Raw genomic sequence first — 14,640 nt, 5'->3', positions numbered from 1 at the left:
CTCCTCGTGATGTCCGGGATCCCATCCGGGACTTCGAACAAATATTCGAACTCCATTCCATATTCAAGATTTACCATTTCAACATCAAACCTTAAGTGTGTCACCCTACGGTTCGCGAACTATGCGGACATGGTTGAGTTCTCTCCGACCAATAACCAATAGCGGGATCTGGAGATCCATAATGGCTCCCACATATTCAACGATGACTTTAGTGATTGAATGAACCATTCACATATGATACCAATTCCCTTTGTCACGCGATATTTTACTTGTCCGAGGTTTGATCATCGGTATCACTCTATACCTTGTTCAACCTCGTCTCCTGACAAGTACTCTTTACTCGTACCGTGGTATGTGGTCTCTTATGAACTTATTCATATGCTTGCAAGACATTAGACGACATTCCACCGAGAGGGCCCAGAGTATATCTATCCATCATCGGGATGGACAAATCCCACTATTGATCCATATGCCTCAACTCATACTTTCCGGATACTTAATCCCACCTTTATAACCACCCATTTACGCAGTGGCGTTTGATGTAATCAAAGTACCTTTCCGGTATAAGTGATTTACATGATCTCATGGTCATAAGGACTAGGTAACTATGTATCGAAAGCTTATAGCAAATAACTTAATGACGTGATCTTATGCTACGCTTAATTGGGTGTGTCCATTACATCATTCATACAATGATATAACCTTGTTATTAATAACATCCAATGTTCATGATTATGAAACTAATCATCCATTAATCAATAAGCTAGTTAAGAGACATACTAGGGACTCTTTGTTGTTTACATATCACACATGTATCAATGTTTCGGTTAATACAATTATAGCATGGTATATAAACATTTATCATAAACATAAAGATATATAATAACCACTTTTATTATTGCCTCTTGGGCATATCTCCAACAGTTGGTGTTATTTTAGGCCAACGATTTGATAAGAAACTTAATGTCATTTACTATGTGAGTAAAACACTTGATGGTGCCCAGAAAGCTATCCTACAACTGAAAAAGAATTCTTAGCAGTGATATTTGCATGTGATAAGTTTATAAATTACATAGTTGATTCTGAAGTAGTCGTGGTGCACTCTGGTCATTCTTCTATTAAATATCTTATGAACAAGAGTGCTAAGCCTAGATTAATAAGATAAGTTCTATTACTCTAAGAATTTGATTTGCATATTGTTAATAGGAAAGGAGAAGATAATCCGGTAGTTGATCATTTATCTAGAATGGAAAACATTCAGGTAGATTCTATTCCTATTAATGATAGTTTTGCTAATGAATAACTTGCAAACATTAATGTGTCTAGTGCTAGAGTTGCATCCCCTTGGTTTGTTGATTATGCAAATTTTATTATTGGAAAAATTATGCGACAACATTTGAACTCACAACAAAGAAAGAAATTCTTTTATGATCTTAGACACTACTTTTGGGATGATCCATTCCTTTATAAGAAAAGTGTGAATTATATTATTAGACGTTGTGTACCTGAATGTGAGCACATGATATCATAAGAGATTGTCATGATGGTCTTTATGGAGGATGTCATGTAGGAGACCGCACTGCTACATATGTATTACAATCTAGTTTCAATTGGTCTACTTTATTGAAGGATTGTGTTGAATATGTTAAAACATGAGATAAATGTCAAAGAGTAGGAAATATTAGTAAAAGAAATGAAATGCCCATAAACTATTCATTGCTACTGGAACCATTCGACGTGTGGGGATTTGACTTTATGGGGCCTTTCCCGCCATCGAAACAAAACATAATCATGGACATAATCTTTTCCAGTTTTTTTGCAGGTTAGTTGGCATCAAAATGTCAAGATCCATTAGTGATGCAAGAGGTGTACTGCTCCGGAGCGATCCGACTTCATGGAGATATCAAGGGTAAGCCTCATATGGTTAATGCAAAATGTCTTAAACATTATATTGCAGGTCAAAAATTTATTGGAAAGGTGGAAGAGTTAAATCTCCAAAGTCCCAAGGCCATAATAGCCACAAAAAAAATCCCCTACTAGAATCTAGAAGTGAACAAAAGGTAACTTTGCGGTACGCGGTCTCTCAGAATATCACAATCTTCTAGAATAGTCATTGTTTTGGAAATTTAAGCCATGTCGCGAAATAATTGGACGAAACCGAGTCCCGATGAGGGAAAGACACCAAGTGGCGCGGGCCCACTTGTAGGTTGCGCCACCTAGGGTCTTTCCGCCCTCCGAACTCCATTTCGCCTTCGTTTCGACTCCAACTCTTTGTCTTACCTTAAAAACTATTAATATGTACCTCCCTCTGCCGATCTAATCTCGCACCGTGTTCTTTCGGTTTTGAACCATTGCAAGATCTAGATCCAGCTTAGGGGGAGATGACTTTGGGATTGTCGTTAATTACGAAAACCACACATAAGATCTCCATGCACTTTCACCTAGGGCCCATGACCTCGTCACATACCACACACAATCTTCTCACCTACTCTTGCTTACATACTTAAATCGCCTCAAAGCAACACTCTACATGGTGTATTTTTCCATGCAAAATTACATTTACTTGCATTCAAAAGATTTTTTTTAGATAATTTTAAAATGCAAGAAAAATACTTTGCTTGCATTCAAAAATATTGTTTTCATTATTGACATAGACCCATGTTAACTATCTTCATATATAATTTTCCATATATATATATATATATATGCATACTTCACAACAGGCGTCACCTGCAATCTTAGTGGCATATGACAATTCTAAGATTCTTGTACGGAGTACCAACAAACATCTTAACCTACACATGTAACATATTCCCCCTACTTAGGCTACTACTCTCACCAGAAGTAGAAAGTTTGTTCCGTATAAGAGGCCCTGACATTGCCATATCAAGAGCTCAAGGTCCATCAATACCAAATCGAATGGCCAATTGTTGAGGTGTACATAACAATTTTGAGGTCCCCAGGTAACCCACACCTGATAACACCACAGCCCCCATCTTTTTCCCAAACTGCACGCCCCTCTCCTCCTCCTTCCTCCCCCGTCAAAGCGAGAGCTCCGTATCGCCGGCCTTTCCCTTCCCCGTCCGATCCAATCCCAAAGATACCTTTTGTCCTCTTCACTCGCGCCGCCCTTTTGCGACCATGGCGGCGGAGGGGGAGGACAAGAAGGATACCAATCCTGTAGGAGGCGTAGGCGGCGGCGGCGGGAACACCCTGGAGGCGGCGGAGGAGGCGATGCTGCAGGCGGGAGGGCAAGTAACCGGCCAAGAATTGGAGGGCGAGGCGGAGGAGAGCGCAGATCGAGAGGGAAACGGCGGCGACGCGGGGAAGGAAGATAGCGGGTGTAAAGATCTGGTCATAGTAGAGGAGGACTCTGTTCTGGTCGAGGATCCAGAGGAAGGTATACTTGCTTCTGTCGCAGATTCTTGGTCGCATGCAAAGAACTTATTTTGTTCATGGTTAATCATGCAAGAGACGTTTCTATGTTGTTATTTGGCTGTTACTGCTGCTAGTTGTGCTGTAAGATGTACTAAAACAGTAGAAGTTCTATCACGTTTCTGCATTGAAATAGTTGCAAAAGAAACAGGATAGGCAAACGTGCTTAGTAATTAATTGTATGACTCGGAGACAGAAAATTATTCACTTTTTCTGCACTGTATCCGTTGTTCGTTTACTACAGATTTAGAGGTTTCTTTCTGTTGCTAGTTCTAAAAGGATTTAGTGTTTGTTTCCTTAATGGATGTATTAACAGATTTGTTCTGTTACTGAGTAGCAGTCAAGACATATAGATTGAGAGGACTCTGGTTGTTCAGATATGTTTGTCTCCTTAATTATTTGGGTCAGTTTGTTTTTAGTCCAGCAAGAGACCATAGGTCTTATAGTTTTCTTCTTCCCTTTGCTATTTGTTGTTATGCTAGTTTCCTTAATATTGACCATGCATTAAACATGATATTTGGGTTTATTATTGCTTAGATTTATTTGTTTTGTCATTATGTACCAAGTCAGGCCATGCTACTGTCCAGTAGACTTATGCACTGAAAATAAGTAAATAATTCTTACCTGAGCGCCATCTTAATGTTTGTATTTGTGTGATTGGCAGCCGCAGCAACAGCAGCACTTCAGGAAGAAATGAGACTGCTTGTCGCATCTGTTCCTGAAGGTGCTGGGGCGTCGTTTACTGCGATGCAGTTGCAGGAGCTAGAGCAGCAGTCTCGGGTCTACCAATATATGGCTGCCCGTGTGCCAGTGCCTACCCATCTCGTCTTCCCCATCTGGAAGAGCGTTACTGGTGCATCCTCTGAAGGCGCTCAGAATTACCCTACTTGTATGCCCTTCTAACTCTACCATTATTTATATGCTTGCCATGCCAAAAGTTGTTGTTTATTTGGTAGATTTCACAAATATTCATGTTAGTCATTTGCAGTATCCAGGGAGTGCGATATGGTCCTTTATCTTATCTTCAGTTCACTGTTTATACGGATGAAAAAGTTCCAATGAAATGCAATTTGAAGCACCAACTTAACGTTTAGAGAATGAATAAGAAACATCAAAAGTTGGGCATTCTTCCATGTTTTTTCTTCATACTTATTTGAGGCAGTTAATGGATCTGTATTTCTCGACTTGGCAGTGATGGGGTTGGCAACACTTTGCTTGGACTTTGGAAAGACCCCAGAACCAGAACCAGGGAGGTGCCGGCGAACCGATGGAAAAAAGTGGCGGTGCTGGAGAAAAACTATTCCAAATGAGAAATACTGTGAACGTCATATGCACCGTGGTCGCAAGCGTCCCGTGCAGCTTGTTGTCGAGGATGATGAGCCTGATTCAGGGTCAAAAACCGCGTCCGGCAAGATAGCGGAAGGTGGCAAGAAGACTGACGACAAGGGATCGAGTAGCAAGAAGCTTGCGGTGACAGCACCAGCTGCTGTGGAGTCTGCATGATTGGTGCAGCATTTAGAAGGTGCAAGAAGAGTGTAACTGTCCTGGCAACTAGAGTTAAGACTGTAGTCTTGTCTAGCTATAACCTCATGAAGCAAGCAAAATGCCTGTGGGAAGAAGCCACAAAAACCCCTGTTTAGCTGTCACTGAAAAATTCAGTTTAGGTGTATAGTTTGAATTAGCTTTGTCGTGCCTTCAGCCTTCGGGCAGGCGATGCGGCATGATTGGATAAATTCCCCCTTACTGATAAGTTGCATTGTGACTCAGAGAAACCAATGGAAGAATTTGTTAAGACTAGATACTGAGCTATTTGATGTGTATTTTCAATGGCCTTCACAATTGTGTGATTTGTCAGTTGCATAACAAACGGAAGATCCATAATTTAATGCCCTATGGAGATTCTGTTACTGTCTTAGTTTCAACATGAGTATATTCTAACAATCTGAGTTGCACCGTTAAATGGCTTGATTGATGTGATTATGTTCTTTAAACATGCAAATGTATATTGCTATGGACTTCATGTTCTTCCAGTGATAGGTGTGCATTCTTTTATGGTATATTTACGTACGTATTTGGTCCATTGACAAATAAATCTGGATCGAGGGTCTCTTTATTTCAAAGGATTTTCAGGATGCTAAGGATTTAAACTCTTTGATTTAGGATGCTCAAAACAACGAAATAGGATATGCAATGCAATCCTCAGGAAACAATGCTAAGGATTACAGTTGTATGAATCGAACAACCTAAGAGCAACCACAATGTATGCCAAATAGCGATTCTAAATAGTGAATTTGGCTTCTGGCATTGGTTTCTACCATTGTAGGAGGCATTGCCATAGCCAAATATTAGGGCATGGAAGCAAGTAGTTGCTCCTACAGGCTACAACCAAAAAAATTCTCTCTCTAATCTCTCTTTATTGTGGGCCATGAGAGAGAGCATTGATTATTTTGGCAATCTTCACACTGTGGTAAACTTAGCCATTTGACACCGACGCCATTTTTCATTACATGGCATATTTATCCTTTCGCACACCATGGATGCTCTAAATGGGAAAAATCTCTAGGGATCAAAATTCCTATAGAATTCCTTCGGATCAAATGATCCCCAGAAGATTGGAATTTGAAGTCATTGTGAAGAATGCAGAATTGTTCATGACCTTAGACAAGACTTGATCTACGACTCTAGGAAGTTGCACATGACTTCACCGAGCCAGCCAACACGACCGACGGGTCGGCAGTTCCTAACCAAGCAAGCAGCAGCATCATTCATTTTTTTAAACGCCATTCTGCTACCTTTATTAATAATTAAACACACTTACATCATTTATCAGAAAAAAGTTAACCAAATCTAGGGGGATCATCGTCCCAAATACAAAATATATAATTGAGGAAACTATTCTAAGCAATCTTGTATGTGGCTGAATTTGCATCCCTTGGGCAGCACATGTACTCCATCATTGTAAAACCCGACGCCACAATGGAGTAGTCATAGCAAATGGCTGATAATGTAGATGAAAAACCACCATCTTTTTTTCGATAAAGGAAAAAAAAAACCACAATCTTGCATTGTCTCAATTACCTGGGTATTATCTGATTGTATAATAAATCGGTTACACCCTATTTGTTGCGCTAAACACCCCCTCTCATGGTGGGTGTATGCCTCGGCCCCACTGGCATATGGCAATGGCAGGTCAACTAAGAAGATAATCATCGCTACTAGCCAGTAGCCAGCACAATTTTTTTGACAAGTTTCTGAAAAGGTTCACACCCATGACCTTAGCTCTCAAGCTCTAGAGATCATTCTTTCAACCACCGAGATGCAGATGCACGCATCACTTCAAAGAATGACTCCTAATTCAAGATTCAGTACTCCCTCCGATCTAAATTAATTAACTTTATTTTATCTAAATATGAATGTACCTAGATGTATTCGATGATTAGATACATCCGTTTTTAGATAAAGTGGAATCAATTAATTTGAATAGGAGGGTGTATATTTGAAGAGAGCCTTGCTCCGGTCCATACAGGTTTTACTAGCCTCACTAAGATTTTGTCACTACCCTCTCAGACATCATTTCCAGTTTGTATGGCTGAATTAAGTTGCATTCGTCACACTGCATTAAGCCATGTGTCCCCGCAAAGAAAGGATTAAACCATGTGTACCTAGGACTAAGTAAGCCAGGTGTGACTACATATCTCAGCGTGTGTTCTTCTAAACGAATTGTAATTTTTTCAGGGGACAGCAATCTGAAGTTGATAACTGCCTCTTGACAATTGACATTCTACCAGCAAGCCAGGAAAAGCACAAAGCATCATGGATCTTTCATCAGGCAAGCAAATCAATATGGAAATTGTGGGCGCTTCATAAGAAAAACATTACGCTGGAAGCAGATCGACAGACGATGCAAACATTGGCGATTTACACAAAAATAACCCTTTTGTAAAAGAAAAGCACAGACTGACCCTCCGGCGAAACTATTTCACCCATCTAACCCTTTTGTGTGGCGCCTCTCTCATCGGTGCCACACCTCACTGTGTGGCGCCCATGCGGACGGCGCCACTCGCCCATCCGACATGGCGCAGTCGACGCTGATGTGTGCTCGAGTCTGACGTGGCAGGATGTGTGGCGCCGCTCCCATCGGTGCCACACATTGAAAGTGTGGCGCCACTCTGAAGGGCGCCGCACATCCACTTATGTGTGGTCGCGCGAGCCCGCCCCAGCCCGACCCGGCCATTCTTTTCTCTGTTTCTTCCTCCCTCAACAACAAGGTGTAGCACAAGTCAATGTGTGGCGCCCATGGCATTGGCGCCACACTGCACAGTGTGGCGGCCATAGCATCGGCGCCACACATGTCAACTTATATCAACTTATATATCAAAAACATCCGGGAGGGGGGGGGGGGGGGGGGGCTCTGGACGCTTAGTCCTTAGCCGTTTTGGAGACCCTGTTTGTGTGGCGCTCGTGGCACCGGCGCCACACTCCCTTGTCGTCGGCACCACACAATAAGGGTCGCCAAAACAGCTAAGTCCCTGGGGAATTGTCTTGCAGTATGTTTTGGGAAATTATAAGCCGAGTGGCGCCACCCGCATGGGCGCCACACACTGAGGTATGGCGCCGATTGAAGAGGCACCACACAAAAGGGTTAGATGCGTGAAATAGTTTCGCCGGAGGATCAGTCTGTGCTTTTCTTTTTGTGTAAATCGCCGCAAACATTAGAGCCGTTGACAGGGCCAGGCAAAGGGACAAACTCTAGCTTTGTGGAGAGTATTTCTCGGTTTATATATACAAAAGGGTTTGACTTTTGAGGTTCTTTTGACAACAATTAGTTAAACTACAGCGGTATGGTTACTTGGAAACCGCAATATTAATAAAGAGCTCCAAAAACTTTGCATCAACTTCAATTAAAAAATGCTACAAAAAGATCTCGGAAGCATCAGCGACAACAAAATAAATAATCATGAACTAGAATCACGCTGGAGAGCAGAAGATGTTTATGTTAGCTATACATTACTATCATCCATCAATGTACGTTTTGTTGTTCAATAAACAACATAAAACAGAACGTTTCTCCTTAAGAAATCAACAGCTTAGGAATATACATTGCACAGACCCTGGTTCAGTACATTGATGGAATTTTGGCAGTTCTCTCTAGAGAAAACTAAACCAAAAGAAGAGGAAAAGTAGGGGAAGTGATTCTGGTTCTCTATTTTCTTTACAGTTGTTGCAGTATCCCCCACTCAGATGAAATCAGGTTGTTCACTTTAAACCAGATTAGTAGCACCTGTATGTAGTTTAGCTGGAGGGAACCTAGCATGAAGTTTGTCCGGAGCACAGATCTCAACACAGCTCATCCTCAGTTTGCAATTTTTGAAGTGCCTTTTTCGCATAAATAGTTATTGCAGCAGTAGAAACTGCGGCAATCGTAAAGCCAATCACATTGTAGATAATCTGATCAACTGACAAGAAAGACCCTTCGCTGGTTGCCACAGCCAAGCTTCCAACGAGTTTTCCACTGTTTGCAAAAAACATATTGACAAAATTAAATTCACTGAGTCACACAAGATAACAAAAACCAGGAATATATCGACATGTATAGAAGAAACAGGATACACAATTATGGAGCAGCTAATCTAATTCATTAAGTGCATTTCTTTTGCCAACAACGGACAGGAGCTCTGACATACTGCTTCAACCACAAATCCAGTTCCCCCTCAGCCCCCCACCCACACACACTGCTCACAGACAAGACTAAAATCCAGAGCACAGTCCAGGTGTAGAATAGGCTCGATTGATGTGCTGACAAGAGCTCCAAGATGGATTGCTGAAGATCAGAACTAAATGGACTGTGCAGTCAGTAGGGTGTGGGATCCCACCTAAGTCCCACTTGTAGTGCATTTTGGTTTTTCTAGTGCAAATTTTGAGTTTGCACTAGAAAAGACGAAATGCACTATAAGTGAGATTTAGGTGGGATCCCACTTGACACATTAGCATACAGAAATTTCCACTCCATTTGACCAAAGTTGAACTCCCAAGGCACATTTTGTATTTGCAGAGGTTTGAATATATGTTTACCCTAGAGTGTATGCTTATACTGAAAGCGGAAGGACAGATGCACATCATCATCATGATTGTTGATTGGCTGAAATACAATCAAGTTATATGCAAACTCCCACAAAGAAAATGCCAATTGATGCAAATGGACTCATAAAACAGCACAAACACACCAGACAGGCATGATTTTTGAGTCGCGACTCAAAAGTGAGTCGCTGAGGCTGCGACTTAGTGTATAGTCACCATAAGTCGCTGTATAGTCGCGAGTCGCCGTGATTTTTGGAAAACGACTTGACAACTATACATCGACTATTCAGTGACTATACAGTGACTCAAAAACCTTGCAGACAGGCCATCATTCATTATACATACACAAGGCAAAAAAAGGAGCCTTGGAAGAGGCACAAACCTGTATATTGCAAGGAAGGTTTCATGTACGGTTCCCGCCATTGAACCAGCTATATACGGACAATATTTGACATTCGTGGCCACGGAAGCATAGTTAAAAACTATATATGGAAACGGGGAAATCCTAAGTAAAGCCACTGCCCTAAATTGATGGGACCAATCTCCTTCACCAGCAAGTCTAACAAAAGCTGCTTTCTTGGGCCATTTCTCCAACCATCTCTGCAGGTAGATCATTAATCATTATCGAAAAAAGAGGAACTAAGCGACTGTGTTTATGTACTATCTAGATAAAACATGAGCGGGAGAGATGGGAGTGAGAGACTCACGTGTATTCTGGAATGAAATGCAGATCCTATAAAGAAAGGCAATGACATGCCTATGCTCATTGCTGTTGTAATTATCAGAAAGCCATAACCATATCCAAAGGTCATCCCCGCAATCCACATAAAGGGGGACGAAGGTATCAATAGACTTGGGAATAAAGCGATCGCACCGAAACATATTAGAGCAATAGCTGGTCGGCTGAAAGTTGTTGATTGCCAGTCAATCAGTGGCACAATCACCTGTGGATGACAGCAACGCAAAACAACATCAGGAAGAAGCCAAGAGTATATTGAAAGAAAATCTGGGAATCAAAAGCTGCCGCAGAAACACATGCGAGTGCCAACAAAGTCTCTACTGTATGTGAGGGCAACAAGATGCACTGAAATGGTACAGGTGACATAACTATGAGGTGCTAATCATTCTATGTAACTACATGAAAAATGATAATGCTCATGTGGATTCAGGAAAAAATGATCAAATAAGCAATTGCGCATCATCCTTATGATTATTAGCTTCTGGGGGCCCACAAAAGTTATTTCAGTTAAAGCAAGCAAGCGGAATCCAAATGCGAGCGGAATTGTACTTTATTGCTCCAACCATGTAACTGGATGCCACATTTTCTACGTGTTGTTGAGACCAATCAAAATCATTGAGGAGCATACAAAGACAATTCACAGCTTAAGAAAAAGAAACTACACCAGGCATGAGACCTGTATATTATATACATGCCAAGCAGACTTCGACCAGAAACATCGGCTCATTCAACCAGCCATGATCCACTCATTCAGCAAATAACATCCTCGTCCAATTCAGCCATCTCTGAAACTGATCTCAGGAGATCTATGGATGCCCTATGAATTGAATCCCCGGTCCCCCTGGATCGTCCAGCCAACCAGTAGATGACAATGGCCACAATTATAAAGAAAAAAAAACTCTCAACTACTTCAGGGAAACTACTTTGACAGAGTTCGCATCCAAGTAATGCCAACAAGTGGCTCCAGGACACAATCAGTAGGTCATCTTGATTACCAAAAATATGAGGATCCAATTGCCTTGTGGGATTTATGTTCCTACCCGTCCATCTTTTAGGGGAAACGTCTGCACGCCTACACCACAAAGAGCATCAAGCTGGCCCCACAAATTAGGTGTGACTACATGGGCCAGCATACCCACGAGGCATTGGCTGTTTTTTGTCGATTGGCAACGCAATTTCCCAATATCGATCATTCAACAGTGGCTTCATTCCCATTTGACCCAACAAATGGGTTGAAGTGGCATGTGGTTTCCGGATGAAATCTAGTGACATTCCGTATATATATACAGCGAATCGAGCAGCGGAAATACCAATCGAGAGTTATTATGTTGTTAAATATAAATCACAAAGAAAGCTAATAAGAAACAACGACGGGGAGAAATCGAGAATTAATAAAAGGGAACAACACATGATAATGGATAGAATCGAGCCCAGATCGCGCCATGAGCAGCTATGCGCAGAAGAGAGATAGATTGAAGGGGATCTAGCATCATCCGTGACGAACCCTGAGAGGGGAGGACGGACAAGGGGGTTGCGCACCTTCTCGATGAGTAGGGGTCCCAGGAATACGGCCGCGGACACGGCAGCGCCGGCTAGGAAGACCCCGAGCACGGCGATCTGCGCCCACCAGCGGATCGCGCGGCAGCGTAGCAGGCTGGGGCAGTCCCCGGCGTCGTCCTTGACGGGGTCCTTGATGGCGTCCACATCCTCCGGGATCCTCATGTAGTCTCCACGCCCGCATCCGGCACCGCCACTGGCGGCCCCCGACATCCCCATGGGCCGGGCGCGATCAAGCGGCCATGGGCAAGGGGACACGCCCCCGGATTTATTGGCAGCCGAATTGGTCCGCGCGAGGCCAAATCTGGGTGGTGGCGGGCGGATTTCCGGGGCGATCGAGGAGCGCTGCGCTAGGGTTTGGTGCGGTGCGGGGCAGGGCAGGGAAGTTTATGATGAGGAAAAGGAGGATGGAGGAGGCAACGGCATTGGAGTTGGAGCGGACTCGATGAGGCCTTGAGGCTGAGGGTGAGGAAGGAATACACCCTTTTTTTGTGTGGGTATTCTTCTCCTGCTGCAGGTTTCGGTGGAAAACAGTGGGGAAACCAAACCAGGAAAAAGAAAGGGGAGAGGTGAGGTGAGCTGCGGATTGACGCCTTTGCCCTTGGATACCTCATGTACCGTCTCCCTCCTGATTGTGAGGAGGAGCTGAGCTGGGAAAATGATATTCTGCTATGTGTTTGACAACTGACACTAATCATATTTATATTTTCTTCCACACGACCTCGCACGCTGTCTGTTTTTTTTCTACATAGCTCAACCTACATACCCATAATATCAATAAAAACTGATGGATAGCATCAAATCCTAGCAGCTTACAAAATAAGAATCTAAGTATCTAACTATACAACTTGGAACCAGCTCGATACGATACATATCCACTTATAAATTAAGTTCATGATATATTGCTTGCAGTGTTAAATATCACTCAGGATAATTAACCATCGTCGAGATTTTGTTCCACATTGACACTAGTTCTTCATAGTTGTCGTGCCTAGTCTTCGGATTAGCAATGTACGCCGAAACAAGTTGTATAGCCCGCTTGGGTACATCTTCCATTTTGTGCTTGTTTGTTTTCATGCCGACATATTTTATCATTTGGGAGATACCAATAATCATGAAGCCCAACAATAGCGTTGTGAAAAAAACTCAAACATGAGATATTTTTCCACGAATCAATTTGTAACATGGGGCGTAAAGCAATGCATGGACGAAAAGTTGTTCATAAATTGTTTAAAGTCATGCGTGGGCGGATCCACCATCCATCCAGCACGCGCAACCGCCTAGGCTTGATGACGACGCGACGTCTTCTATAGCAATTTGTCCCAAAAGATAACATCACATGCACTTTTGATGAAACTTCTAGAAGTTTCTAGGTTCGAGAATGGTCATAGTAGAATGTGGTAATTATGTTTAATTTATCTATTTTTACATATATCTATTGGTTCGTTGTATTTTCTCAACTTTCATGTCTATTTTCCCATGTCAGGTTGCAGATTAGTAATTCAACGTCCCAGAAGATGGTAACTTATTAGGCAAGAAAAATGTATTTATCACTTACACTCCATTCGTCCTCAAATAAGTGTATTTCTATTTTTTTATTCATAATCAAATCTTTTTAATTGTCACCGACATTATAAAAACAGAGTAGCAACATTTATAACATAAAATCAGTATATTATGAAACTATATTTTAAAATGGATTTAATGATACTAATTTAACGGATATTCTTTTTTTAGAGGAAATTTAACGGATATTCAATTCGGCTTCTGGGTGCATATCCTACCTCTACCATAAAAACATATTTTGAAGTGTCGAAATTTTTTGATAAAAAAATTATACATGTATATTTCTATAATATATGTAAGTTCGTCGAGTTCCACGGAAAAATGATATTTTTTGTAGTCTAGGTAAAATAGAGAAAGTTTATCTTGTGAAAGGACTTATTTTCAGCACCAATTTTTTTTTTCTTTTTTACACATGTCACATGACAAGTCTATTTTTCATGAAACAATTTTGTGGGCGCGTAGCACGTGAAGATTTATATTCAAATTTTTTGGTTCAATTTTGTTAACATTTTAAAATATGTCTAAGATGCATTTCAAAATAAATGGATCGTATGCTCCCATGAGCCAAAACACCACTCCCCTAGTTTAGTGTCATAATTGTTGCTACGTTGTCCTATAAAGTTGATCACAATGCATGCAAAAAAGGTGACATGTCACTACAATTAATTGTGAGAGATCATGGTGGTACCAGGAGCAAGTAGTCTCTCCGACCATGAATAATCTTACATTATTTTGAAAGTCAAATCTTTTAAATTTGACTAAACTTTTACATAAAAATAACAACATATGTGGCATCAAACTACTATATTATTGAACTACACGTTAAGATGAATCTAGCAATATTAATTTAATACTGCCATATATACTTTTTTTGTGTGGATGGAGGGATTGAACTAAATAAAAATAATAGCATCAAATAGATCTTGTACAATATTTTCGCAACAAGATTCTATAAATCAATAAAATTTAGTGTGACTATGATACAATTACTTGATATCATGCATTATAAAGATAATATCGTCTAGTAGAATGATATGCATGATACTACTGTATAATATACTGACCGCATAAGTAGCTTTGGTAGAAAAAAAAGTTAAGATTACATCTGATGGGATTAAGTGACTGAAAAAATAACCTGAGGGGGTGGGAGATAGGAAGTTGATGTTACACACAAACAGGTGACGACGGCGGGCTTGTTGATGGAGTTAATTATTAGGGACAAAAAGCGTAACCAAAACGAAGGGCTTTTACGTAGTTTCCTGTTA

The 14,640-nt window shown here is 41.3% G+C and overlaps 2 protein-coding genes across 2 annotated transcripts; one reads left to right on the top strand and one right to left on the bottom strand.

Moving 5' to 3' along the window:
• The first annotated feature begins 2,968 nt into the window (after positions 1-2,968).
• On the top strand, positions 2,969-5,232 carry LOC127333621 (GRF-interacting factor 10). The gene is made up of 3 exons (XM_051360014.2): positions 2,969-3,400; positions 4,100-4,324; positions 4,628-5,232. The coding sequence occupies exons 1-3, from the start codon at positions 3,142-3,144 to the stop codon at positions 4,936-4,938; spliced, it is 795 nt and encodes a 264-aa protein (XP_051215974.1). The 5' UTR covers positions 2,969-3,141; the 3' UTR covers positions 4,939-5,232.
• A 3,181-nt stretch (positions 5,233-8,413) lies between these two features.
• On the bottom strand, positions 8,414-12,318 carry LOC127333622 (uncharacterized). The gene is made up of 4 exons (XM_051360015.2): positions 11,792-12,318; positions 10,221-10,457; positions 9,896-10,113; positions 8,414-8,947 (listed from the first exon to the last, which is right to left on the bottom strand). The coding sequence occupies exons 1-4, from the start codon at positions 12,026-12,028 to the stop codon at positions 8,773-8,775; spliced, it is 867 nt and encodes a 288-aa protein (XP_051215975.1). The 5' UTR covers positions 12,029-12,318; the 3' UTR covers positions 8,414-8,772.
• Between the last annotated feature and the right edge of the window lie 2,322 nt (positions 12,319-14,640).

Source organism: Lolium perenne, chromosome 2 (genome assembly GCF_019359855.2).
Source record: "Lolium perenne isolate Kyuss_39 chromosome 2, Kyuss_2.0, whole genome shotgun sequence".
Classification (NCBI taxonomy): domain Eukaryota; kingdom Viridiplantae; phylum Streptophyta; class Magnoliopsida; order Poales; family Poaceae; genus Lolium; species Lolium perenne.
Note: the sequence above shows the minus strand (reverse complement) of the source record. Positions and strands in the feature narration are given on the sequence as shown.

Coding starts and splice junctions, on each gene's coding strand:
- LOC127333622 (XM_051360015.2), bottom strand. CDS start 12,028: ATGGGGATGTCGGGGGCCGCCAGTGGCGGTGCCGGATGCGGGCGTGGA. Junction 10,114..10,220: donor CATTTCATTCCAGAATACAC/GTGAGTCTCTCA, acceptor ATCTACCTGCAG/AGATGGTTGGAGAAATGGCC. Junction 8,948..9,895: donor ACCTTCCTTGCAATATACAG/GTTTGTGCCTCT, acceptor TTTTGCAAACAG/TGGAAAACTCGTTGGAAGCT.
- LOC127333621 (XM_051360014.2), top strand. CDS start 3,142: ATGGCGGCGGAGGGGGAGGACAAGAAGGATACCAATCCTGTAGGAGGC. Junction 3,401..4,099: donor GGTCGAGGATCCAGAGGAAG/GTATACTTGCTT, acceptor TGTGATTGGCAG/CCGCAGCAACAGCAGCACTT. Junction 4,325..4,627: donor CGCTCAGAATTACCCTACTT/GTATGCCCTTCT, acceptor TCGACTTGGCAG/TGATGGGGTTGGCAACACTT.